The 26,348-nt window shown below is 45.5% G+C and overlaps 2 protein-coding genes across 8 annotated transcripts in view; one reads left to right on the top strand and one right to left on the bottom strand.

The window, feature by feature from the left end:
* Positions 1–837: 837 nt before the first annotated feature.
* On the bottom strand, positions 838–18,397 carry LOC133340452 (receptor-interacting serine/threonine-protein kinase 2-like). 3 transcript variants are annotated; one of them, XM_061548706.1, is made up of 11 exons: positions 18,236–18,397; positions 14,075–14,304; positions 12,371–12,806; positions 11,312–11,422; positions 9,651–9,802; positions 9,094–9,143; positions 8,262–8,423; positions 6,960–7,039; positions 5,515–5,578; positions 4,789–4,863; positions 838–3,159 (listed from the first exon to the last, which is right to left on the bottom strand). In XM_061548706.1, the coding sequence occupies exons 2-11, from the start codon at positions 14,269–14,271 to the stop codon at positions 2,858–2,860; spliced, it is 1,629 nt and encodes a 542-aa protein (XP_061404690.1). In that variant the 5' UTR covers positions 14,272–14,304; positions 18,236–18,397; the 3' UTR covers positions 838–2,857. The 3 variants fall into 3 exon arrangements, with proteins under 3 accessions (XP_061404690.1, XP_061404691.1, XP_061404692.1); XM_061548707.1 differs by having other exon boundaries at positions 18,228–18,397; XM_061548708.1 differs by lacking the exon at positions 4,789–4,863.
* Positions 18,398–25,640: 7,243 nt separating this feature from the next.
* LOC133340453 (receptor-interacting serine/threonine-protein kinase 3-like) overlaps positions 25,641–26,348 on the top strand; it is a 33,632-nt gene continuing 32,924 nt past the window's right edge. For 2 of the 5 annotated variants that reach the window (XM_061548712.1, XM_061548713.1), the window contains exon 1: positions 25,641–25,782. The gene's annotated coding sequence lies outside the window, so the exon portion shown is untranslated. Of the gene's footprint in view, positions 25,934–26,348 lie in introns of all 5 variants that reach the window. The other 3 variants (XM_061548710.1, XM_061548711.1, XM_061548714.1) reach the window with 3 other exon arrangements.

A 26,348-nucleotide genomic window follows, 5' to 3' on the forward strand; every position in this document is an offset into this window, starting at 1 on the left:
GTGACACAGACCTATTTCATTTAAAGGTTATAATCCCTTGTTGATCATGACGTCACTTTTACTCCTATGTCTCAACAGCGTGACGGAGATCGCGTGACGTGAGGGTTCTGCCGTTGTAGTGAGGATTGTAAGTTGACGCCGAGGGGGGAGGAGGGGCCTCGCCCCCCCCCCCCCATGTGGAGTGACGTCACCCGCTAATTATTATTAATGGGGGGGGGTGTGTCCATTTGGAAGACGTCACCTGCTCATGATTATTAATGTGGGGGGCTGTTCGATGTGGAATGACGTCACCTGCTCATGATTTTTAATGAGGGAGAGGGTTACATGTGGAGTGACGTCACCTGTTCATGAGTATTAATGAGGGGGGCTGGCCGACGTGGAGTGACGTCACGCGTGGGACACACAGACATGCTTGGCTTATTATAGTAGTAAATTACAATTACATCCCCGTGTGTCGAAGTCTAGCTGGATGAGGTGCCCTGCCCTTGCCATGTGGAATGTTTAACCATCCTTGACCGCCCTGGTCAAATGTTAGCCATGGTGGGAAATTCCACTCAGGTCACCGGGCCGTCTGCTGCAACGCAACGTAAACATTGGTCCAGAAGGCCCATAAGTTGATGGACTAAAATGTAAAATGTGAGTTATGGGAAATGTTTGTGTTGTAATTTAGGAAATGCCAATGCTCCCATTCAGCTGATTAAGTTGAAAGAAGTTTCTAAATTAAGAGTTTAGAAATTCAGTCGTAGAATTGTAAACAAACTGAATCATACACAAAATACAAGTTATTAATAAGTACAATGAAATAATATTTGCAACAAATACATTTCCATAATTAGAGACTGGCAACAAAACATACCGTCGGTTTATTTTGTGTTCTTATAGTACATGCATTACATACCACATTTAAAAACTTTCAAATGTATTCTCAACAAAACTTACAACCGATCCATTACATTCAAAACCCAGATATGCATCATCACAGATATTTAAAAAAAGTCCTCTATTCTAAGAAGGTTTGTTTCTGACGAAAAGCGAATGCATTCTCATCGACGAGAACTCGATTCACTGTCTTCTCATTTCTACCAAATTCTAAGCAATAGATGTAGACATGCCATCAAATACGCGAAAAAAAATTCTTCATCTATAAAATGATCCCCGAGTTCTGACCATTTACCCTGTTCCTGTTTATTTTCTGCTTTCCACGCATGATACGCATTGGGATCTATGGCTGAAGTGCGCCTTGCAAGTGTAAATTATAACTTTTATTAGTATGTGCCCTGAGCAAAGCAGCAAGGCGTTGTATCCAGCTGCCCAAACTAGTCAGGATATGCATGTCAGGGGGCTGCGAATTTCATACTTCTAAAGCGATGAGAAGCACACACTTATCGCAGAGAAACATGTCACGCACGCAACGGACGAAAGTCCACACGTTGAAGGCGTTTCACAGTGCAGGTTCCATATCGAGGCTTTTGAGGTCTCGTGCTGGTATCGTTGCGAGTGGAGTGCTGGGCGTGGTGGGTCACTGGGCAAGTGGCTCTCGTGAAGGGCCCAGTGTGGTCCGTCGGCTCCATGGGACACGTGTCGCATGGCTGTGGTTCCTTGCAGCAGCTGATCAGGAGTTCGCCGTCGTCAACATATTCCGGCGATGACGACTCTCAGGCTGAACTTGAAGGGCGCAGTTTTCTGCACCAAGCGTTGCAATCTTTTTTTTTTTTTACACCTTTTTGGCATCGTAATTACAATGAATCCTGGCCCTATATATTTTAATATAATACAAGCCAGGATGGCCTACAACAGTTGGAGGTTGAGCTGCTTGGCTGTGCAGCAATGTCCAGTGAGCTCCCAGCAATACAATGCGGCAAAATGGAATTGAGAAGTGAATACAAATGCTGCAGAAGTACGTGGATTTTAATCTTGATTTGAAGCTTTCGTGACTGCAGGAATCCATACTCTTTGGTTCTTTCGGTAAAGTCACGTAGGTAGAAACATTAAATATATCACGACGTTTCGATTGCAACACAAGCAATCATCATCAGGTGGGAAAACCACAGCAAGAACATTTTTTTTACTCTTACCACGGCAGCTCTCTCTCCCACTTCAGCAGAAAAAAATTCTTGCTGTGGATTTCCGACCTGACGATGATTGCTTGTGTTGCAATCGAAACGTCGTGATTTATTTTATTTCATACCTACGTGACTTTACCGAAAGAACCAAAGAGTACGTGGATTTTGCGAACAACAAAAGTCTGCCCACTCGGCATGAATCTTCAGAGCCATACAATGCGAAAGGCAGCAGAGCAGCAGCAGAACGAGGGTCATCAGACCACAGTCCTCGAATGCTATTTAGAAAACGGTTATCGTAACGCTACGGCTGCGAAGACGTACGAGTTACTCAAGCAATCCAACTGAAGGCATGCTAGCAGTGAGAATAAATTCTGTGGAGATAAACTGCCCACTTGGAACGCAACGCTGATGCTGCAGGTTGTTAACTCCCTTGCCGAGTATGCAGGAGGTTGTGGGTTCAATCCCAACCCTGACACCTGCTGTAAATTTTGAATTTGCATGTTCTCCCCGTGGATTTTTCTCCGCGTCCTCCGGTTTTTCCCTCCACATTTAGAAACGTGCGTTTAGAGTATTTGCCTGCTATACATTTCCACGTGGTAGGCTACTAAGTTGGGCTATCGTTTGTGGGCAGTTTGCTTTCGAAAAATAACTATATAGCTCAGTGGGCCTTACCTGGTAAAATTAAAAAAGTTTAGTTTTCCAAGAGTTAGACAATTGGGTTGTTTTTGTACGGCGAAATCTTTCATCCAGCAGCGATTAAAGATCGGACCACGATAAACAAGACTTTAAGGGTGTTACGTCTGCCAGAAGATGTCATCGGTCATCACTTTGGAACTCTTGAGCACCTTCATGAGGGTTGCCCGAGTGGCACTACGGCCTTCCTTTTCACGCCAGCTCCTTAGCATCTGGTAGGTCACCTCGTCCATCCCATAGCAGTGGTAGTTGTGCTCCAGGTTTTCCAGCTGTGCCTCCCTGATGCCAAGGGCTCGGCCAACAGGTTTCCATTTTTTGCCGAGCAGCTCGGCGATTTTTGGCAAATCCTGGTTGGTCACGGTGACGTTGAGTGCGTCGTCCATCGCGACCTCCGGAGTTGCGCCTGGACACGAACGCAGGCAGAGTTTGTCAACGATCGTCACTGTCAACGACGCGTGGACATGCAGCGTGGCATTAATTGTGTGAAGACCGAAAGAACAGACCAACGTGCCTGACGCGATACGTGTGCAGACGGACAGTCGGCCAGTGTGTTAGGGGCCTCTGATTGGTGCTGGGAGGCCGCAAAGGAGGATTGGTTACGGTCAGAGAATTTAACTAATTGGAAGAGCAATTCAATCGTAAAAGGAGGGGGGGGGGAAACGAGGGTTGACTGTCAGGGGTTAAGGGTTGACAACCATGAGGGAAGGAGGACGAAGTTTGGCCGAGGGAAATGGGGGTGAGCGAAACCTTCGAGAAAGGGGGGCTCGATGGATATGAGAGGAGATGAGAGCACGAGGTGAAGGGACGCTTGGAGAGAAGACGTAGTTCGAGCATCAAGAACCGAAGCCCGGTCCTAGGAATAGTGTCGGTGTCCAAAATAAAGGCTCTTAGTGAAGCAAGAACACGTGTCGTCGTCATTGCAATTGCATTGGAAAGGAAAAAATTAACCCGTAAAAACAAAGTTTTTCACTGTAAATCCTTTATATGCGTGGCGGCTAGAGTCCTCTCGTCCTCTGGCTTGAGATGGCTGCCACCTATGGGTCAGAAGATTGCCTGCCACCATTAAGCACTTGGTAATTCAATATAAAAAAAAATTCCTAAAAAGTGTAAAATTTAGGAATTTTTTTTTCACGAAAATACATTGTCACGCACAACGAGTCTGTGTGCAAAATGTCAGCTCGATTGGATCACGGGAAGTGGGTTAAAAAACGACCGAAAGATTTGCACGGTCGTAAGCGCGCAGGCAAGCAAGCAAGTGAACTTAATATAAAGGATTTAAAAATGCAGAGTCTGTGGCTCAACAATACTCGTCACCCCCACCAGGAGTATATCTACATGGCCTTGAATGAGTTTGATCTCGGAAGCTATGTTACGTTGAGCGTGGTGAGGACGTGTATTGTGTGGCTTTGGGCTGCCACACGTCCAGAAGATGGCAGTATAAAACAAAGGGTGGAATCCATCTGTGCGAAGCTTCGAGTGTTATCGCCTCGTATGTGTTGCTTTTCTTTCCATCTGGACACTCCAGTTTAATCCCACATTCCAAACATCTCACGAATGGAACTTAACAAATATAACGATGTTGGATTCTGTTTAAAAATAGTTGTTAGACTCGTATTTTTTTTTAAATACACATCATACGGTGCAAACGTGTACGTTGACTAAATTCTGCAAAAAAACCTCAACTGATCCTCTGACAATGCCTTTATTCCAAACTCCAATAAATATTTGTCAGTTGAATGCTTTATAGAGATACGTAGGTTTTTTTTTTTGTGTATATCCAAAATAGAGAGTAATAAATAAAAAAAGTCAACGAGCTTCCGTCAAAAAATTTGGAAGGTAGGCGGCCAAGTGTTCGGGCACATTCACAAAGTGAGCCATTCTCAAAGGATTTCTCGACGGTTCGCCCCGGCGACGGCCTGATCATTCGCCTCCAACGCTGGCAAATGTACGCGACCAAAAACGGTGGCATCATCCCGCGAGAGGAAGTCACCGCGTGGCAGGTGGCGTGCAGTTCAAGGTTTGCAAAATATACCGTCTAGAGGGGCACTGCGCGTCAGCTTTGTGGAGGACTCCGAGCACGGTGGCTTAGAAGTCTCCTGCACGGGACCTTCGATAAACACACGTGCACGGAAACACACACACACACACACACTTACATACAAGTGTGCCCACAGCATGCGCGCTAGGCTGTTGTGCCCAGTGTAACATCCCGTCGTGGTGGTGAGATGTTATCTGCCTCTTCTGGTATGCGGGAGGTCGTGGGTTCGATCTCGACCCTGACGCCTGTATATTTGGAGTTTACATGCTCTCACCGTGGTCACGTGGATTTTTCTCCGGGCCCTCCGGTTTTTCCCTCCACATTCATAAACGCGCATTTCGTGTATTTGGCTGCAATAAATGTCCACATGATAAGCCACTATCATTTGTGGCCCAGGTCGCTTCTGAAAAAAATCTATATAGCTCAGTGGGCCTTACCTGGCAAAATTAAAAAAAAAGTCTTTTGAGTTTTGGTGCAGTAGAAGATAAGTTATCGCTCTCCCACACAGCACTCACAGCTATATCAACTCTGTACTTGCAGCATCACAATCGGCATGCCCGCTGCCTTCCCTCCCCACGTCAGAGAGTCCATGAGATCACGTGTGAAATGGTGGAATTTCCCGCTGTGTGTGTGTGTGTGTGTACGCGACGGTGTGTTTCACTTGCACGAGACGCGCGCAAGTGTCACTTCGTGGGTACGCACAACTCTGCCGCGACTTACGGAAAATCTTTGTGGTCATGTTTAACTCTCCCCACTCAAGTTGCTCTTGATCAGGTTGTGACAGCTGAAATGAAAGTACAGATTACGCTTCAGAAATGATAGTTTCAGCGCTGCGCAGTGCTGTGTACGTGAGGAACTCGTCCTAAACGTGTACACCGAAAGCGTTTTACCCCGTGGCACACCATGTGGAAGGGAAGCAGAATCAGAGAATCATAATATTTATACTGGCGGAATCTGATGCCGAATAAAACTCTTTTCCACAGATTTCCAGTCGGGGCAGGACAGAACGTTACCACAACAAGCAGTACAAAAACACCATAGGAGTGCAAAGTATAGGAAATAGAAACAAATGTCACGCAGAAAAATTCTCACTGAGATATTAGCTTGGTTTTCAGAAGCGACCTGGCCACAAATGATAGATCAACAAAGTGGCTGAACGCGTAGAAATGTATAGCAAGAGGGCAGGAAGGGGGAAAGTTGACGGCCAGAGAGGGCGCCGTTTAAGATGAGCAGCAGGAAGAAAGTAGCACCGGTCAGGAAGAGGAGGAGTGCGATGACGAGGCCAGGGTGTCGGGGATGAAGGGCAGAGGTCGCAAACGGGTTTTGATTCCTTACCCTACCCGTACCCGGCCGGGTACGGGTAGGGTACGGGTATCGGGTACCTGATTGCGACCTCTGGGATGAAGCCATGTTGCAGGCGCGGGTGGGTTGATTCTAGGAACTTGAATTGTGAGAAGAGACAAGACGTTGGGAAATGAGTGACAAACGGTTACTCACCAGTGGCTCACGGTCTACCCGTACCCGGCCGCACCAGGGTCGCAAACGGCTACCCGTACCCAGCCAGTTACGGGTAGCCGGGTATCGGGTAGGGTACGGGTATCGGGTACCCGGTTGCGACCTCTGATGTAGGGGAGCAAAGAGAGGGAGGGGGAAGGAACAAGGATCTTTGTTTTCCTTCCCCCACACCTCTGACTAGCACGGTAGGGCTATGTACGGCGCAAAAGAAGTTCAATGTACGTACATAGGTGCGGGAACAGAATCAGAATCGTTATTTATTCTAGAGGAATGCTTTACTCGGGGGCACGGGGTCAGAAAGTAAAAATGACAAACGATGCAGGGGGTGGGGGAGCGCGGAGGGATTCAGTGGGAGTGGCCACACAGATGTCACGTGATTTACTGGAGGTTTTTTTTTTAATCTCATTTAGATAATGTTTCTATATTTGTATTCAACTTGCTGTATATAGTGCATATTTGACAAGCCACGCTGAATACAGATGACAAGGCATGCAGGTATATTTAACACGTATGGATGCAGATATATGTTTGTATTTATTTACACATTTGCCATGTGGTACATTGGCAACCATTTTAAATGAGCATATTAACCCGCAAATGGTGTACCGTGACTGTACAAGTGCGGTGAAAATGTAGAAAAAAGCCCATACCATGGCTTGCAGCTCCTGCCTTGCTGTGAGAACATTATCTTTGAAGGAGTTAAATACCGGCTCCGTAACCTTGATACATTCTGTAAGCACACGTGATACGACAATTAAGGGCACTATAACAATACATGTCAGCGCTTTGTAACTTCACTGCTAGATTAAGGTTTCTCCATGCAGTGTCGGTCATCACAGCGGGCAGTAGACCAGCAACACGGATCATCTCACGTGGGAAACAGGCTTCAATTGTACATTCCAGGTGCATCATCATTATCATCATCACGCAAGGTATTCGCGGTAACATTAGAAGTTACATTTCGATTTAAAGCTTTCGTGACTGCAGGGATTCATCTTCTTGGTTCTTTCGGTAAAGTCACGTAAAAGGGAAGTAATAAAATAATGATCCTGCATAATGCATGGGCATAATATGACTTTGAAACCCCCCCGCCCACCTCCTACGCATTTCCCATGAATATGCTAAATTCCTCTTGATATGCACATTATTTTTGTTAAGGCGCTCTTCTTCCACCTCCAACCCAGCTTATATATAAGCTCCTAGCTTGGCAGTGTCTCATTCTTCACCTGAAGACGGCTGCTTGCGTTGTAGCCGAAACGTCGTGAGAATTATTTTATTTTATTATGTTTTATTTTTATTATTTTATTACTTCCCTTCTACGTGACTTTACCGAAAATTTGATTGGTTGAGACAAAGGGATACATATTAACCGTCGCATATTTTCTGACGACACGGTCGTTATAACAACGCACCGGGAATTGATTGGCAAGTAACGTGAGAGACGGCTACAAACTGAGACTCCAGTGTGAACAAAACCAAATTCGTGGACAGCGAGCTGGTTAAACAACTAAATAAATCAGTTGGAGGGATACAACTGGAACACAGAGTATATATATACCGAATAATATATTAATATGAATTAATGTTGTCAAATATTACTAGTTACTAATCGTAATATGATACACGTTACTAAAATCGTAATTAGAACTTACGTTACATTAATAACTTACGTTAAATGATTAACAAGAGTTACTACGAATATTCTTCACAAACGTCTTATATTGTTAGGCGTTGGTGAAGGCAGACTGGGAGCGAAATCATGAAACAAAAACTAAATCTAGACTCAACAATGTTCTATTTTACCAGGTAAGGCCCCGCCTATAGAGAGGACAGGCGCAGTTTGCATTGCTGTTGGAAAACCGCTTTGGATGAAGCCAAAACTTCTTGCCAACGCGCCTGCGAAAGAAGATGGAGTCGCGTGCGACAAAAAAAAAAAAGATCGCTGCTTTCACCGTAAAACGAGGGACGAGCTTTGGGGTTACAATCCCAGCATTTCGTCATGAGGCGGATGAGGCTGTCTGCCTCCCGTGGCCGATCCTCTGGGATGTCGTCGGTGCTGGGCCGTTGGTTTTCCTTCACCACGCACTCGACCACGTGGAGCGAGTTGACAGCGTCTGCAAGTTGGAAGGGGCGGGCGGGCGAACACACTTAAGAGCAGGCGGGAGGCATTTCATGGCCAAGACCTTGTGCAAGCGATAGTTCGTTTTATTTGAGTCAATAATTAACATACTCTTTGGTTCTCTCGGTAAAGTCCTTATCAGGTTGTCCCACCTGATGAGGATTGCTTGTGTTGCGATCGAAACGTCGTGATTTGTTTAATTTAATTTAATTTCTACCTACGTGACTTTACCGAAAGAACAAAAGAGTATGCATTCCTGCAGTCACGAAAGCTTCAAATCAATAATTAACGTAATAAGACTCAGAACAAAGCGTTATTGTAAAATGCCTACATTGTTATGGGCAGCTGTAAAAATGTGAACCGAGATTTGTACTTAATATGTACATCGTATTGTTCATATTTAATCTGAATCTACGTTTTAAATGATAGGTGAATGGATACACAGATATATATATATATATATACAGCTGCATAAGAGAGTATAAATATATTCAAACTGTGATTTACTGCTATAAAAAAAACAACCCAAATGAAAACAAATTTTATTTCATCTATACACTGTACAGTACTTTACTCCAACTCGTACAACTGAGCATGTTTCAAAAGGAACAACCAACGTAGATTTAAAGCCACGTTAAGCGATTAAAATCTACGGTCTTCCTCACTTGCGTAGGGGGTGGTGAGTGTTAAGATCTCCCACACAACGATGGCGAAGCTGGGAAGAAAGCAGACATTCGTGTTGCTTATTTCGTAAGCACCAAACTGAAAAACAAACAACTCAAAAAAAGACACACGTGGCAAGTGCACGTGGGCACAGAATGGCAAATACAAAACGCAGTCAATTGGCATGAGCTGTAATGACCGCTAAGCTGACATGTCTATGATGGTTTCGTCAATGGAGCTTGAACCGTCATCACGCATTAGCGGCTTTTGGCTCCTGCCAGCGAACTATGACGGCGGTGACCGTGTCGCGTGCTTTCAGGTTCCCTTCCGCGGCCGTCTGGAACGCTTCTCCCTTCTGATATTAGGAAGCCGCCGGAGCTATGCACTTTTACATCACCCGAACAGAAAACGCATTTCTTCAGAAGCGCTTTTTGTGTTTAGTTTTTACGCTCTTTCTCCGCACCTCCCATTAGCACGACTGGCTACGTACAGGTGCGAAATAAGTTCAACGTAGGCGCACCACACTGGCCTGCACATCAGCATGCACGTGACGAGGCACCTGTAAACGTCGAATGTGTGGTGAGGTTTCCGGTGAGTGTCCCGTAGGTACTCCGGAGGCACGTAGGGCAGGGTCCCGAACAACTTGGTTGACTCTCCGTCGCTCCACTTACTCTTCGTCTCACGCCACAGCTCCAGCTCGAGGTCTCTTCCCTGCGTCGGCCAGACAAGCCCACGGCGGTAACCGAAGTAAACCCGTAAAGCACGTCGCCTTAACGTCCATAATTGTTTTTTTTTTACCATTCTATCTGGCAACAAAACTGACATCTTTTTTTACAATGAGTCATGTTTGCATTGACCACAATACCTGCAGTCATAATGCAAACAAAAAATATAACTCTGATAATATATTCACTGTCCTTGAAGTTGATTGGTCCACACCCGAGACAGCTTTCCTTAGAGCCTAGTCTCACATGGGTTGGACCAGATGACGCCAAAAGGCGCACAACTCAAAGACAATGCACCATCAGAGTATGAGAGCTCGGGGTAAGCATCTACACCATTGCAACCTCCAGCTCGAGGTCTCTTCCCTGCGTCGGCCAGACAAGCCCACGGCGGTAACCGAAGTAAACCCGTGAAGCACGCCGCCTTAACGTCGATAATTGTTTTTTTAACCTTCTATCTGGCAACAAAACTGACACCTTGGGCATGGTGCTGACCGACCACCCTTTTGTTTGATGTTCATTTCACAATACCGGGTACATGTTTTAGCCCGGTCATTGCTTTTTGAGGGAAGGCAGCAAACTCACTCCATTGCAACACTTGCAAATGTAAACAAACTTTGAAGTCCAGTATGTTTTTATATGTGTTGATACTTTTGATTTAAAGCTTTCGTGACTGCAGGGATTCATATTCTTGGTTCTTTCGGTAAAGAACCAAGAATATGATAATTGGTTTTTTACCTTTCTATCTGGCAACAAAACTGACACCTTTTTTTACAAGGAGTCATGTTTGCATTGACCACAATACCTGCAGTCATAATGCAAACAAAAAACATAACTCTGATAATGTATGCACTGTCCTTGAAGTTGATTGGTCCACACCCGAGACAGCTTTCCTTAAGAGCCTAGTCTCACATGGGTTGGACCAGATGACGCCAAAAGGCGCACAACTTAAAGACAATGCACCATCAGAGTATGAGAGCTCGGGGTAAGCATTTACACCATTGGAACCTCATTTGCCAGTAAAAAATATGATAATTGTTTTTTTACCCTTCTCTCTGGCAACACAACTGACACCTTTTTTACAAGGAGTCATGTTTGCATAGACCACAATACCTGCAGTCATAATGCAAACAAAAAACATGACTCTGATAATGTATGCACTGTCGTTGAAGTTGATTGGTCCACACCCGAGACAGCTTTCCTTAGAGCCTAGTCTCACATGGGTTGGACTAGATCAATATAATACGTCCCAAGTCGCCCTGGCTAAAGAGGTGTTTCCCAATGTGCTATTATCATGTGATTATAAACAAAGGATAGTAATGAAAGAAAATGTTGGTTGTGTTAATAATATGTGTAAAAAAGGCATTTTATCATTTCATAGAATGTAAATTTAGACAAGGAAACATGGGATCTGGGTTGAACAACACTCAAGCTATGCAAAATAACACACATGCCATGGAATTCCTTGTTCATTCAACACAAAACCATGCATCCTTACCGTTTTCACTTGCCCGTGAGGTGACTCATTCAGGCACAAGGACTCGATGTATGTCGGCGATTCGACGTTCCCCGTGACCTCTCGCCACTTTGACAACCCAAAGTCACAGATCTGGGTTCACAACAGCAGCAGTTGCAGGCGAAAGAGGAAACGGATGGACATGTGCGCAATGAGAATTAGGGAAGTCGCATAGTTTGTGCTAATAATTATTATTATCAGCACAAACTATGCGACTAATTATAAAAACTCATTCTAATTAATTAAAGATAATTATGATTCATTATAATTAGTTTTTATGCAGGCATGTACACAAACATCGCTTTCAAAATTCTTTCAAACTGAAATTAAATGCGTTCATATATACATTTTACACGTATGGTCTGTTGTATGAAATGGCACATATTTCAGATAGAAAACCGACACTTGTTCCCGCCACTGCACGCGACCATGACTGGCTTCACGTATCACCACCAAGTTGCACAATTTGCTCAGGGCTTATCAGCACGGCAAATGCAATAGTTTTCATCACTACGCAAGAAATGTGTGAAAACGTGGCACAGAGGTGATCACGCGGCACTGAGAACTCTGGTAAAGTGGGGTTTTTATTCCCGGCAATGATAACCTCGGTAGTGAGCCAGATACGAACAGGCCCTGACAGCCCCCATTTCACCAACCCGTATTTACCAGCATGGTCAAGAATGGCCAACCAACGCAGCATGGGGAGGCTTTCATCCAGCAGTGGATTAACAAAGTGCTATAAATTAAATTTCGATTTAAAGCTTTCGTGACTGCAGGGATTCATCTTCTTGGTTCTTTCGGTAAAGTCACGTAGAAGGGAAATAAAAAAAAAATAATAATAAAAAATAAAACATTATAAAATAAAATTATTTTATTATGTTTCATTTTTATTATTTTATTATTTCCCTTCTACGTGACTTTACCGAAAGAACCAAGACAAAGTGCTATAAATTACTTAACTTATTAAGCCCTGTTCCCCGGAACCGCGAAACGCTTTTATCATTTGGGTCACAGGCAGCGGCCGCTCTCGTCACCACGCACCTTCACGTGGTAGTCATCGTCCAGCAGCACGTTCTGTGGTTTGAGGTCGAGGTGCAGCAGTGGATGCGGCTTGAGCCCGTGCAGGTAGTTCATGCCGTGCGCGATCTGGTCGACGAAGCGGCATCGCAGAGGCCAGGGCAGTGACGACGATTCTCCCGGCGTGTCGCTCGCTTGGCCGCACCTCTGCAGCAGCCCGTGCAGCGAGCCGCGAGGCATGTACGGCATCACCAGCGCGTGGCGGAAGCTAAACTCGGGCTTGATCGCACGCGAAGAGATGCCGCCACTTTGGAGGATTTGGCTGCACAAACCCAGGTCTACCGGGGCCAGGTTCAATTGCGCGCTGCTGATGCCCGGGACGTAGCCCCGCAGAGGCAGGATGAAGTCGAACTGCGCCATTTTCATCTTCTGGGCCTCCTTCAGGAGGTCCGCTTCATGGCTTGGTGCATGGGTTGATTGGAGAGAAGAAAAACATTTATTCATAGTTTTTATTATATTCCACCCGATTTTATTTTAATTGTTGTCGGCATCAAATCATTGCAGGAAACTTCGTTTGGAACACACAGTGAGCAGTGCACCGCTGGAACGCCATGTGCGTATACTGCTTTAACAACAATAGAGGCACGTCTTTTATAAGCACACCAAGGAGTGTCTTCACAAGTGAATCAAACCTAAAATGTTTAATTCACAGCTATGTAATGACCGAAATTAACAAGCACTCACCCCGAGCCAACGTGCAGCCAATCGGTTATTCAAACGTCGGCGAAGGTCTCCGATTGGTGGAAAGAGGCCTCCGCGTGGTGAGGCAGGGCTTTTGAAGCGATTGGAGGAAAAGGTTTGAACGAGAATAGGCGGGAAACAGAGCGGGAAAACCCAGAGGCTATGGCTGGGAGCCGTTACAGGGACAGGGATTGAGGGATTGGCTAGGCGGGGGGGGGGCATCAGTAAGGGAAGATTCGAGAAGGGGGGGCTCGAGCGATGTTAAAGGAGAGGGGAGACCAAGCACGACGCCCGGACCTCGTGTTGTTACCGTGTCATGATAAAAGAGGCTCCTAGTAGTTCGCCGTTCCAGTAATTTCAGTCACAATAAATTCAAAACCAAACCCAGTTGCTTTTTTTTGTGTGCAGATATTTCTGACTGGGCTGAGAACATTCATTCAAAATGGTTTAGTTACAGGTGGCTGCCGGGACTCTAACCTATAATCTAGACAGTGCACTCTGAGTGCCCTGACACGGAAGTAGGCTTCATACTCTTTGGTTTGTAAATGTACAGACGCAAATACCTTCATCTTGGCCATATATCGGGAGCTCCATTTTCATCAAGTTCCACGATAAAATAAGAAAGACAGATTCCACGACAAGCAAACCACACTCTTCATAATCAACGTTTTTGGGTTTAGATCGCGTTATTTATAAATGTGTCGTAACCCTCCACACCCGACACGGCCAATCAGTAAAAAAGTGTCACGCTGACAAAAGACAAATATCGATTTAAAGCTTTCGTGACTGCAGGGATTCATCTTCTTGGTTCTTTACCGAAAGAACCAAGAAAAAAAGACAAATAGTTCACAGCTTTAGCCCACCGGTGTGTTGAAGCGTGAAACCACAACATTTACAATTTGAGTACAACACACTATGATGCGACTATAAAGATGCATCACCTGCGCCCGCTAATAGCCACAGGCCCCCGGGGGATAGGAGACTCACCTTTGTGAGAGGTGTCCACTCGATTTCGCACACTTCAGGGCCACCTGGACACACCAGCGCTTGTGCGTGGCCTTGAACACGATGCCGAACCCGCCGCTGCCGATGAAGCTGATGTCTGTGAGGTCCTCAGGGCTCACTGCCAGGCTCGGTGTCAACGTGGGTTCAGGCAGAGGCAAGGCATCCTTCCTCACATCCATAGCTGCCCAGCTCGCAGAGGCTGTGTGCTTGCTCTGTGAACACGCAACATCAGTTTGGCGTCCAATAAGACTGTGGTGAAGAAGGTTAAAGAAAATGCATTTCACGCCTTTTTTTTCAGTTGCTCAAAAAACATGTGCATTATGCAACTGCAGCTGCCAAAACGGAAGTGTGGAAGTGTGGGAAAAGTGGGTAGATCGTGTCGATGAATCAAGTGCTTCCTCGTTTGTAATGATCATGTGCACACAAAAAAGTCTTACTTTTTCACGTTGCAAAAAAAGCACTTGGGTTTTTCCATTTTTGTTGCCTTAGTTATGAATGAATAAGTGAACCATTTGATCACCCCCAGTGTATTCCAATTGTGTTGTCGGCATTGTGTCATCTCCATATATATAAAAAAGGCAAAGTTGTGAGTATGAGTGTCTGTTCAAAATGTTTAGCGTACTTCCCGACATGCAGCAAACTTGAAATTTGCCATGTGGGTACTTTCCAGACTGTACACCATGCAAAAATAATAAAAATAAACTTTTGTATATTTTTTTTGGGGGGGGGGGGGGCTCAATAATGCATATATTTTTTGCACGGCAAGTGAGCTGTGACGTCACATCTGTCACGTGGTGACCCGCGCTTGTGGAAGCGTAACGCATTGTAGTTCAAGTTCAAGTAAATGTATTAGGTATAGCCCTGTGAGCCATTCGGCTCTTGAATCGGGTGCAAACGCAACAAACAAAAAACATGAACAAAAAACATCTTAAAGTGAATATGTAACTGAGTGCAAACAGAAAATCCAAGAAAATACAGCAAAATATTGCAGAAAAAAACACCGTACACCAACGCTGTGTGCAAAAATCCCAGTGGGATGCAAGTCAAACAACCAACAACAACCACAAGACAACTTAGATTAAGGCCATCAGTCTAACTCTGTACTACAACAAACAAACATGGCTAAACCAATACACTTTTCGAAATCACCAAAATAAAGCCATGAAACCAACGAAACAGTGATCATAGGAACTGTGACGGAATTTTCACAATAAATGGCATAAACAACATGTACTACCAAAACCCTGCAGCCATAGCTGGCTGAATGAGTCACTCCACAACAGTAGGAGCATCAATTGGAGTATTATAATTTAGTAGTGTCGTGGTTAGCGCGCTGCGCTACGAACCCGGCGACCTGAGGTTCGATTCCCGCTCACGGCCACCACCGGTGACGATTATTTTAACCGCTCCTGGGCCTCCCCTAGGTCGACTCAGCCTCAAACAATTAACTGGTGTGGTGTGTGAACATCGCCACTGGGGAGACAAAGGCGGTGGATCCAAGTCTCGGGCAAAGCCGGGTAGTACAGCCAGTGGGGTATATAATTAATGAGAAACCCTCGCAGATCAGTAACATCACCCTGTACGAGAGGAAAAGATTCTTCAAGTTGCCATGTTACCCTCTGTACACTCGGGGTCGCACTTTCCCCCGCACTCTGCTACGAGGTTGTCTCGCGAGAGTCCAACAAATATTATCGGTTTATTCTCAAAGATGGAATTTCGCCAATTTAGGTAACAAAAAAAAACTCATCTTCTTGGTTCTTTCGGTAAAGTCACGTCGAATGGAAATAATAAAATAATAAAAATGAAACATAATAAAAGAATTCTCACGACGTTTCGGCCACAACGCAAGTAGCCGTCCTCAGGTGGAGAACAGGTCTGTCGAGGAGACAGAGTCTGAATGACAAGCCCCAGGCTTGGAGCGACTATTTAAGCTGGGATGGAGGGGGGAAGAGCGCCTTGAGTAAGAATAAACTCATTTGTAAATGCAAATTCTTTTGTCAAGGCGCTGTTCGCCCCTCTAACCCAGCTTAAATAGTCGCTCCAAGCCTGGGGCTTGTCATTCAGACTCTGTCTCCTCGACAGACCTGTTCTCCACCTGAGGACAGCTACTTGCGTTGTGGCCGAAACGTCGTGAGAATTATTTTATTATGTTTTAATTTTATTATTTTATTATTTCCATTCTACGTGACTTTACCGAAAGAACCAAGAAGATGAATCCCTGCAGTCACGAAAGCTTTAAATCGAAAAAAAAACTTATTTAAGATCTATTCGTGCAGTGGTGACCGAACTGAGACCGTATTCTAATGGAGGACATCCACTGGAGGACATAAGCGGTTACCTCTAGACTAAGATGTCAACATGACCAAAGCCGTTGATGCCACCACGTCTCGCCAGACGCGTTATATCTTTCCGACAGATCACGCAACGGCTGCGCAGTAGACATTTGAACGTCCAGATCGGCCCTTTAAACGGTCTCCCACCATTTGTTCTTAGATCTTCACCTCGGTTGCCTCATTCGTGAAAGACCGTTCCAACTTGCGACCCACTTCCCGGTGATTAAGCGGTTCTCTCAATGTGTAATGCAAAGGTTGGCTTCTTGAAAATACACACCCTTGGCTTGGGAGTAAGAATAAACTCGTTAATTAAACATTAACCGGTGCTATCGGTTACAGTATCCCAACGTAAGCTTGCTACCAAGGGGTGTCCTGTTCAAACTTGATAATTCACACAATTGTAATTGTCCGGAAAATCGGACTTTGTTCAAAGTATGCGGAATAATCGGATGGAAAAGGATAATTCATTAGGTTCACTTCTTCATTAAATGGGCTTGCTCCACCACACATCCAGGAGTTGATTCAGCCACACACTCCACTCAGATCTCTGAGATCCACCGATGACGCCCGACTCAGCGTAGCCGGGCTCCAGGCTTCGAACCATGCGGTGACGACCACCGAAGATTTGACTTTCGCACTTGGGAGGTCAGGAACTCGCCGTGAATGAATAATTTCGACGTCCCGGATGAAGATACGACCAGCTGTTTGTCAAGCCCCCCTCCCTCTCTTCGAGTTAGTTCTCTATCCTCGTCTCTTTAGTCTTTCTCTCCCCGGTCCCTTCTCGCTTATTTCCCTTCCTTTGCATGCATGCCGCTCTGAGATACATTGTTTAAGGACGCCTCATTATTCGAAATTATTTTTGTGCAGGCAACCTAATAAGAACCATGCGAAAGCAAACTTTTGCGTGTTACAAGAAAGCATTCTGCTACGTTTAGAACACGGTACACGCGCAATTACGCCGAAGAGAACATTCAAACGTGGCACACAATGTAGGCTAGCAATCTACTTGCTCTACTGTCAATTTTATTTTTACTGCTCCCAGCACTCCCAACGGCGCAATCACACGCTGAACCACCAACCCACGCAACGCTCTTAAGGCGCTCCATTGCAGGCGCCAAGCCCGGACAAACGCATCATCTTTAAGGCACTGCTCGCTCATCAACTTCGTTAGAAAGTCATCCAACTACGAGTTGTCAGTGAGCTGGCAACACGGCCAATGCAGCCTTCGTTTGCTTTATACAACGTCGGCATTGATCCTACGTAGAGCCTTAACAGACTGTTTGGAGGGCAAATTACTGTTCGCCAACACCTATTGAAGGCCGGCACGGCACACAAAGGGGGGTCTTGTGTGCGTCCAGCACCACGCCCGGCCGCCTTTGTTCCCCAAAGCGGCGAAATTTACACATCGCACCATGTGCTCATTTGAGGCTGAGCCGACCTAGGGGCATGATGCCCAGGAGGACTTGTTCAGATAATCGTCACTGGCGTTGTCTGTGAGCGACTCTTCGTTAAAGCGCATCGCACGTATCGTCCCCTATACAATGTGAGTGTCACACACACACACGTGTATCGTCCCCCATACAATGTGAGTGTCACACACACACACACGTGTATCGTCCCCCATACTATGCGAGTGTCACACACACACGTGTATCGTCCCCCATGCAATGTGAGTGTCACACACACACACGCGTGTATCGTCCCCCATACAATGCGAGTGTCACACACACACACACGGACATGCGCGTGTATCGTCCCCCATACAATGCGAGTGTCACACACATACACACACACGGACACACGTAAGTACTTAAACTGCGTTGACTCGAACAAGGCGGGTTCCAGTTGTTGTCGTAGCATCTGTCGTAGCATCTGTCGTAGACACTGGACGCGGGGTCTTGCTTCTTTGACAAGGAAGAGAGAGAGAGCGAGAGACTGAGAAGGGAGTGCGGTGAGTTGGAGGTGGCAGGGGGGGGTTCCTCCTCCGCTGCGCGTGACGTGCGCCGCGACGCTGACGATGCCGTTTCCTGCCACGCGCCTCTGGCGGGATACAGGGGGCGTGTGAGCTGCTCCACACTGCAGAGGCTTGATTGAGTTGGCTGTGCCGTGTGGGTCACGTTTGGGCTGGCTCGTCGTGTAAGCCCGCAACACCCAGCCACCGCATTCCCAAGCCAGCTTTTGTTTGAGCGGCTAAGAGGGGGATAAACGGGCTAGAGAATTGGATCTGGGCTGATGGCGTACAGAAGGATGTGGAGGCTGAGTGGACTTGCCGATGTCTGGTTACAAGCGGTGTAAAATCTGCCTCCGTGGAGGAGGATCGTGAAGGACGCTACCTGGGTCCGTTGGAGACAGTCGCCCTCCAACAACAACGGAGGGCGGAGGAGGAGTGACGCTCACAACAACGAGCAGAGCGCCGGGCGATTAAAGCGCAGCATGTTGGCACAATGGTACAGGTGGTGCATCTGACAGTCATCTCAGTCAGTCAACCTATGGCACCTGAGTCGCTCCCGTGGCCTGCCAGCAACGAGCCTTCGACAGTTCACGTCACTTCAAAGTGCACCTAGCCTGACACAAACAGCAATTGCAGGGCAGTACCTTTATTTTACTTTTTTAATTACTTTTTTTGATTGTCATTAGTACCTTGCTGGGTCCCTCCTGCCAATGTTTGGTTGGCATAGTCATTGCTTAACCACGCAGGTGTGTTTTGACATGATGTGAGGCTGGGCGAGACGCGACGTCAACCTTTTTGGAACCAGAAGTACCAGTTCCAATCTGTGACCAACTCAACCATGCTTGGGACATTGTATACAAAGCACAACACTCGGGCTGTTGTTGTCGATTTTTTTGTCATCTTTGACGCCAATGTATTGGTGCCGTTTTCTCACTATGTGTGGACTCTAATAATCTTAAGATAATCAGAGTGTGTGTATGGTGTGAACACAGGGTTAGTTGAATGAGGGTTCATCTTCTTGGTTCTTTCGGTAAAGTCTTTCGGTAAAGAACAGATCTGTCGAGACCTGTTCTTCACCTGAGGACGGCTGCTTGCGTTGTGGTCAAAACGTCGTGATAATTATTTTATTATGTTTCATTTTTATTATTTTATTCTTTCCATTCTACTTGACTTTACCGAAATAACCAAGAAGATGAATCCCTGCAGTCATGAAAGCTTTAAATCGAAATTGAATAAGGGTTGTTGAGTTAGAATGTGGTGCTTTGTCGTTGGGGTTATCCACGTGTTGGTGTAGTTTGTGTCTGGGGAGCGGTAGCGCAGCGGTTAGCGCGCTACGTTTCGAACCTGGCAAACCGAGTTCGATTCCCGCTCACGACCAACACCAGTGACGATTATTTCAACCGGTCTTGAGCCCCTCCCATAGGTCGACTCAGCCTCAAATCAGTACCCGGTTCCATGTGAAAAATTTCGCCACGGGGGAGGCAAAGGCCGCTTGGTGTGGTGCCGGCCCACCCACCCTCTCGTATGCTGTGCCGGCCTTCATAGGTGCTCGCTAAGAGCATTTGCCCTACCAGTCTGTTAAGGCTATGCAGGGGAGCTTTGTCTTTGTAAGTGCAGATCTGAAGCACCAATGATGTTGTGCGAACTTTATATGCAGTGCTGTTAACTTTTGATGGCATAGTGAACACTAAGTATGTCGCAATGGTCAGACACAGCTAATTTGCTTATGACCAAATCAACTTCAATCTAGAATTATTGTATTACATTTATGGCCTTTGGCCAGGAAAGTCACGAAAACATTTTTTCACACGAACGACGCATTCACGCAAGCACCCGATGCTCCGTTTTGAAGTTTTAAAATGAAACGTCTTTGAATTGTATTATGTTTTGAATTAGAAAATTGTATTTCTTCATTTAAAGCTTATATAATTTAACTTCTGGAAGACTTGATTGAAAACGACATTTCGTGTGAATTTTCTCTCGTCGTTAAGTAGATGGCCTTGCTGGGGGTTCGTTTTCGGTTGTGGACTTTCACCTGTTTGGGATTGCGGGATCGAGATCAGGTGACAGAGAGCTGCTGGCCGTGCGAGAAGACCGCCGTCTGCAGATCGATGGCAACGTAATCGAACGTCTGTCCCTGCGCATCCGTCGTTCAGGCAAGGGGCGCGTAGGTTTGCAGCGCCCCCTGCATGAAAACAACGGAAAGTGCAGCGTTCATCAGATGAAGTTATACGCTTATATCAGAGTATGCTTGTTTACCCAGGAAAGCTTGACTCAATCTCAAGATTATTTTTCAGGAGGGTCCTGTAAAGTTATCGGAGGAGGGGATGATCTTGCTACTGTAATACAATTCACTAATTTGTTGAGCATGTTGTTGGCATTGTTATCTTTTTGGCCAATACTGGTTACATTGTGTGTGTGTGTGGTTTTAAGATATGGAAGAAGCCCCATGCAGAAGAGGGGGAGAATATACAAACTCTACACAGAAAGGCAGCAGACTCAGGAATCAAGCCCAGGCCCTTCTTGCTGTCAGGCACAAGTGTCATCATTGCGCCATCGTGCCTCACCCGATCTTGAAAGCGAAGAAGGCTTGAGGCTAGGTAATAATGGGAAGGGAAACTAGCTGGGGAAATCCCAAGTGATGTAGACCAAGGCTGAGAAGTGGTTAGGAGATGGCAGTGCAGCGAATGTTACGGAGTCTAAATGCAACCACGTCTCAAAATTGGTTTATAAAACAGTGCTAATAGTAAATGCCGAAACGTGAATGTTACCCCGTTGTGTTTGTCGGTTTTGTCGAGATACTTCGCTTTTATCCCACATACCAAACAATTATGATAAAATTAGCCAAACATCCAATGTAAGATCCTTATAGAAACTATGAAGCCTCGGGCTGTCTTCTTTAAATGATATCACCATGTCGCTGGCCGCCTTTGGGGAGGGTGTAAAAAAGAAGAAAGAAAAACAGTGTGAAAGGCCGAAACACCCTAGGAACCAAAGGTACACTACTGACGATGCGCTCCCCAATTTTCACCAGGCTCACTGTTCATGAACTCTTGGAAGTGCTTGCACAAAGGATAGTAACATCTCATCCTGTGTTCTTGGAATCTGGTTCTCACTGGCCGGTGCATATTTTTGTTAAGTGTTTACCCATGAACGCCTAAAAAAAAAACACTCGATCGTCCAAAATTCGCCCCCTAGTGGGCAACTGGGACGATAACTTACAATCAGATCGCAAACAGCTCAGGTTCATTCTAGATTTGAAGCTTTCGTGACTGCAAGGATTCATACTCATTGTTTTTTCGGTAAAGTCACGTAGGTAAAAAATGAAATAAAAATTAAGAAAAATAAAAGAATAAAAATCACGACGTTTCGGAGTTTGTGTTGCCTCCGAAACGTCGTGATTTTTATTCTTTTATTTTTATTAATTTCATTTTTTACCTACGTGACTTTACCGAAAAAACTAAGAGTATAGCTCAGGTTCAGCTCTCCATTTGAAAAAAAACCCCGGTATCTTTATGTCCGTGCATGAGTGGGATCGGGACGCGATGGTGTGGTTTGATGGTGTGTGGCGTGTGATAGTATGATCAGCTACGATGGCCATAAATTTTCCACCTAGATGGTAAAATTGGGTACCAAGCTACAAGCAGAGACAATTCTTAAACAGGGTTGTGGAATGGCTCGTGATACTTTTGAGTACATTTATTTGTCCAAACCTCATCGACGTGTTTACTTATGCATTGACACGTTCCCTCTGAACTTCGTTTCCGTTGATTAGTCATACTTGGTGATGCTTGGTTATTGTGTTCCGTTTACTTTAAGCAACCAAATTTGCTTAAAGTACTTGCTTCTTCCTTGATCATTGCCTTTTGAACTGTGTTATCTGGACAAGGGTACAGCTAATTACACAATGCAGACCATACGTGCATGCCTATCCGTAAAAACCGTTTTTTTTATTAATAACGTCACATGTAACAACGAGAGTGCTGATATCGCAATAAACGTTAAAAAAGAGAGAAGTTTATTCTATCTGTGACATGGATGGTCCCGTTTAGTCAATTTCCCGGTTATTGTACAAGGGAGATGCGTGGTGCGTCAGCACAGCAATAACAACACAACGAACAGAGTAATTGGGCTCCATGCCGAATGTATCCGTACTTTTTACGCTTGTGGCTCCGTTAATTTGTATTTCAGTCGATACATTGGGATGCTTTCTCTAAGCCTTCCTTCATTCATAATTGGCTTAAATAATTTCAATTTAAAGCTTTCGTGACTGCATGGATTCATATTCTTGGTTCTTTTGGTAAAGTCACGTAGAAGGGACATTATAAAATAATAAAAATAAAACATAATAAGATACAATTTACACGACGTTTCGGCCACAACGCAAGCAGCCGTCCTCAGGCGAAGAACAGGGCTGTTGGAAAGACAGCGTCCTAATCGGCAGCCCTGTTCTTTACCTGAGGATGGCTGCTTGCGTTGTGGCCGAAACGTCGTGCGAATTTTATTTTATTATGTTTTATTTTCATTATTTTATTATTTCCCTTCTACGTGATTTTACCGAAAGAACCAAGAATATGGCTTCAATAATGTCGAGTAAAAAATACATATTCAATTGGTAATAAACAAGTGGATAAGATATCGACCACCTCATATTTGGTGCTGAGGATGGTCGGAGCAATCAATGGAATTAACAATTTGTGTCTGCAGCTTGTCAGACCAATTGAATGGTTGTCCTCTCGCAAGGCCCATCGTTGGCACTGTCGTAGTTGCGTCAGCTGTAGAAACAGGCAACGTCAAACTGCTTCTTCTTTCGTACATCTGCTGATGTAGATGCAGAGCGACAAACTACAACGTCACATGCATGTGGTCGAGTCAGACAACTGCATCAGGAGCAGCGGAGTGTATCGCTGTGACGTCTCCTTCGTATTTGTGGATCGGGCAATGCATCGTGATATGTTGTACGCTATGTTCTGGATGACCACAGTCGCACGCTGGAGAGTTTTTACATTTTTATTTGCGGCGTAGGTATCCGCATCTACCATGGTTTGTGTGGATGCGGTTTAGGGTGGACCATGAGCTTCGTGGAAGATCAAAACCAGGGATATTCTGCATGCGTTGGATCTTTCACAAGGTGTTTATTTGTGAGTTCGCTTGAATACAATTGATCTTTGTAAGTTTTATGGGTTTTGTATTGAGTCCGGTTAAGCGCATAGGTCCAAAATGGACTTCAGGTACAACAATAGCCCACGGACACGCGACGACACGTCACTGAAGCCCCCGGATTGACATTCTTCAGAGTGGAGTTTCCAGACAGGAACTATGTGAGAATATAACTAATGAGACCCCTTAAAGGCAGTAACCACGTGTGTCTAGAGTGTATGTCACCGTCTGGCGTAAATTCACCTGCAACCTCAGGGCAAGCGCACCCCCAGTAAGCGTGGGAGATCCTAATAAAGAAAAGGTCGTGCAATTTTTTTTCTACAATCTATTGAAGCCACGGCATTGCTGACTCACCCTTGTACTTTTGGATGGTTTTTTCTTCTAAGGATGGACGCGGTATTGAGACCAGGCTGACAGGGACACGTGGCTGACTTGCCTCCATGCTTAATTCGTCTCGCGTGTTGTACTGCGTGTGCTGGAAAGTCTCGAGTTGTTCAATGAATAAACAGAGGGGAATTCAGTTTAACACGCAGTAGGCTTTCGCGACCAATATCATCCTTAATACAGGGGTTTGGGTTAGATCGCGTACATATGTAAATATGTCGTTAAACCCGCCACCACCCGACACAGCCAACTAAGTAAGGGTTGTCACGTAAACATAACGTAGCCAATTCGTCACTAGTACAGCACACCGGTGTGTTGGAGAGCCAAGCCACAACATTTACAATTTGAGTACGACGCTACGCCAGTAATTACAACTAGCTTCATCAAATCGAGATTGGAAGTCACCTTAACGGAGGAGTTAATTGCAAAACTTCATTAACTCTTAAAGGTTGTATGCGTTAGATAGCGTAAATATAAATGCGTCGTTAATTCACCAAACACAGCCAAATCGTAAAGTTTGTCATGTAAACAGAACGTGCCAATATTCTTGGTTCTTTCGGTAAAGTCACGTAGAAGGGAAATAAAAAATAAAACATAACATAAAATTCTCACGACGTTTCGGCCACGAAAGCTTTAAATCGAAATAGAACGTGCCAATTTGGTTACCACTTCAGCACACCGTTCGTGTGTTGGAGAGCAAACCCACAAAATTGCTGTTGGCTGTGTCTATTGGTGGCGGGTTTAACGACACATTTAAAATAACGCGATCTAACCCATGCATTAAAACCTGTATTAAGACTAATATTGGTCCCGATAGCCTACTACTACACAAACTCTCTCCCCAACGCCCTCTCGTCACAGACGGCTATCCGCGACCACTCTCAACGTGGGTATTTAGCTCCTGGACAGCCCTACCACAGGGCAGCCACCATCACACCGCGCGAGAGAAGTGGAGATTCCACTCGAGAAATTCGATTGCGAGAGACCCCCATCTCGACTAGTAACTGCATACCTGTCAACCCCTTATCAGTGCCCTCCCTACCTTATTACAGATCAAGTCAGACACTATTGGTCATACCGTGGCCTTAAACATTTCAACGTTCATCCTACAAAGGTCCATGATCATCACAAGGAAGAAACACGATTAAATAGGCAAAACATTCATTTGTTTGGACGTATTGAAACGGCTGTATGCCGTATGGACCCGAAAACTCAATTTCTCTGTACAAGAATACGGGTAAACCGAATGGGTTGACAGCGATGCATTCTTGTAGATGGAAATTGAGTTTTCAGGTTCATACGGCGTAAAGTTGTTTCAATACGGGCAAAAAAACAAGTGTCTATTTTAAAACACGCTGCCAAGCTTAGCAATGTTCATTAGGACGCTGTCTTTCCGACAACTCTGTTCTTCACCTGAGGACGGCTGCTTGTGTTGTGGCCGAAACGTCGTGAGAATTGTATTGTTTAATTTGCATTATTTTATTATTTCCCTTCTACGTGACTTTACCGAAAGATCCAAGAATATGTCTATTTTGTGTTTCTCCCTTGTGATTGAGACTTTGCAGGATGAACGTTTAAATTTCTAAGTGCACGGAGTGACCAATACAGGTTGACACGAACGTAACGGGTGCCTTTAAGATCGAGTTAAGGGAGGGGGTTGCTAACTGTGACAATCCGGCGGGGGTCCCTTTAAGGCTGCTGGGATTTACCCCCGTTGCGTCACGCCACGTGGTCGGAGTGAGTGGGCCGCGTTGCGCCCTTCCGATTGGCTGAGCCCAGGGGACGCGTCATCGACTGCGGAAGAGGGGCGGGGCCACAGCGCGCACGCGTTTCCAGTAAGCGACGTGGTGTCAACGAGACCGGTAAGCGAAGCAACGTTTTCGTCTTTTTAACCCCCCCAACTTTGTTTTATTGTTATAATTTTATTTTTTACTATTGTCATCCAAGCGGGTCCTTCGAACGGCGGCAACTCGACGGGGCTCCATTTGCCGGCGAGTCTCCCACGAGTCAAGGGTGAGCGATGCACGGGTTGCACTGGACAGACCCGTTTCGAGGGCTCAACTTTGTTCGTGCTAAATTTTGATGTACAGTAAAGCTTTCGTGACTGCAGGGATTCATATTTGTTCGTACTGTACGAGTTTTTATTTTAAATTTAACGACGCTTAAAATCGGTAGCGAACGCGTGAAAAAAAACGACTCGACCGTGTGATGAATTATTAGGCGACGTTTCGGGCAATGCCCCTTTTTGTCGCACACACGCACATGCCGTACGCACGCTGTGTGTGTGTGTGCGTGATACGAATTTTCGTTTAGCAAAAGCACGTGGTTGTTGATAGGAACAGAGCGCTGCGTGTTGTGTCGGCTGTGCCGACGCAGTGTCACCAAACTCGCTTCTCTCTCGGGGTGGGCTACTGTCTAGCAGTGGGTC

Source organism: Lethenteron reissneri, chromosome 9 (genome assembly GCF_015708825.2).
Source record: "Lethenteron reissneri isolate LAM-NWPU_2019-01 chromosome 9, ASM1570882v1, whole genome shotgun sequence".
Taxonomy (NCBI): Eukaryota; Metazoa; Chordata; class Hyperoartia; order Petromyzontiformes; family Petromyzontidae; genus Lethenteron; species Lethenteron reissneri.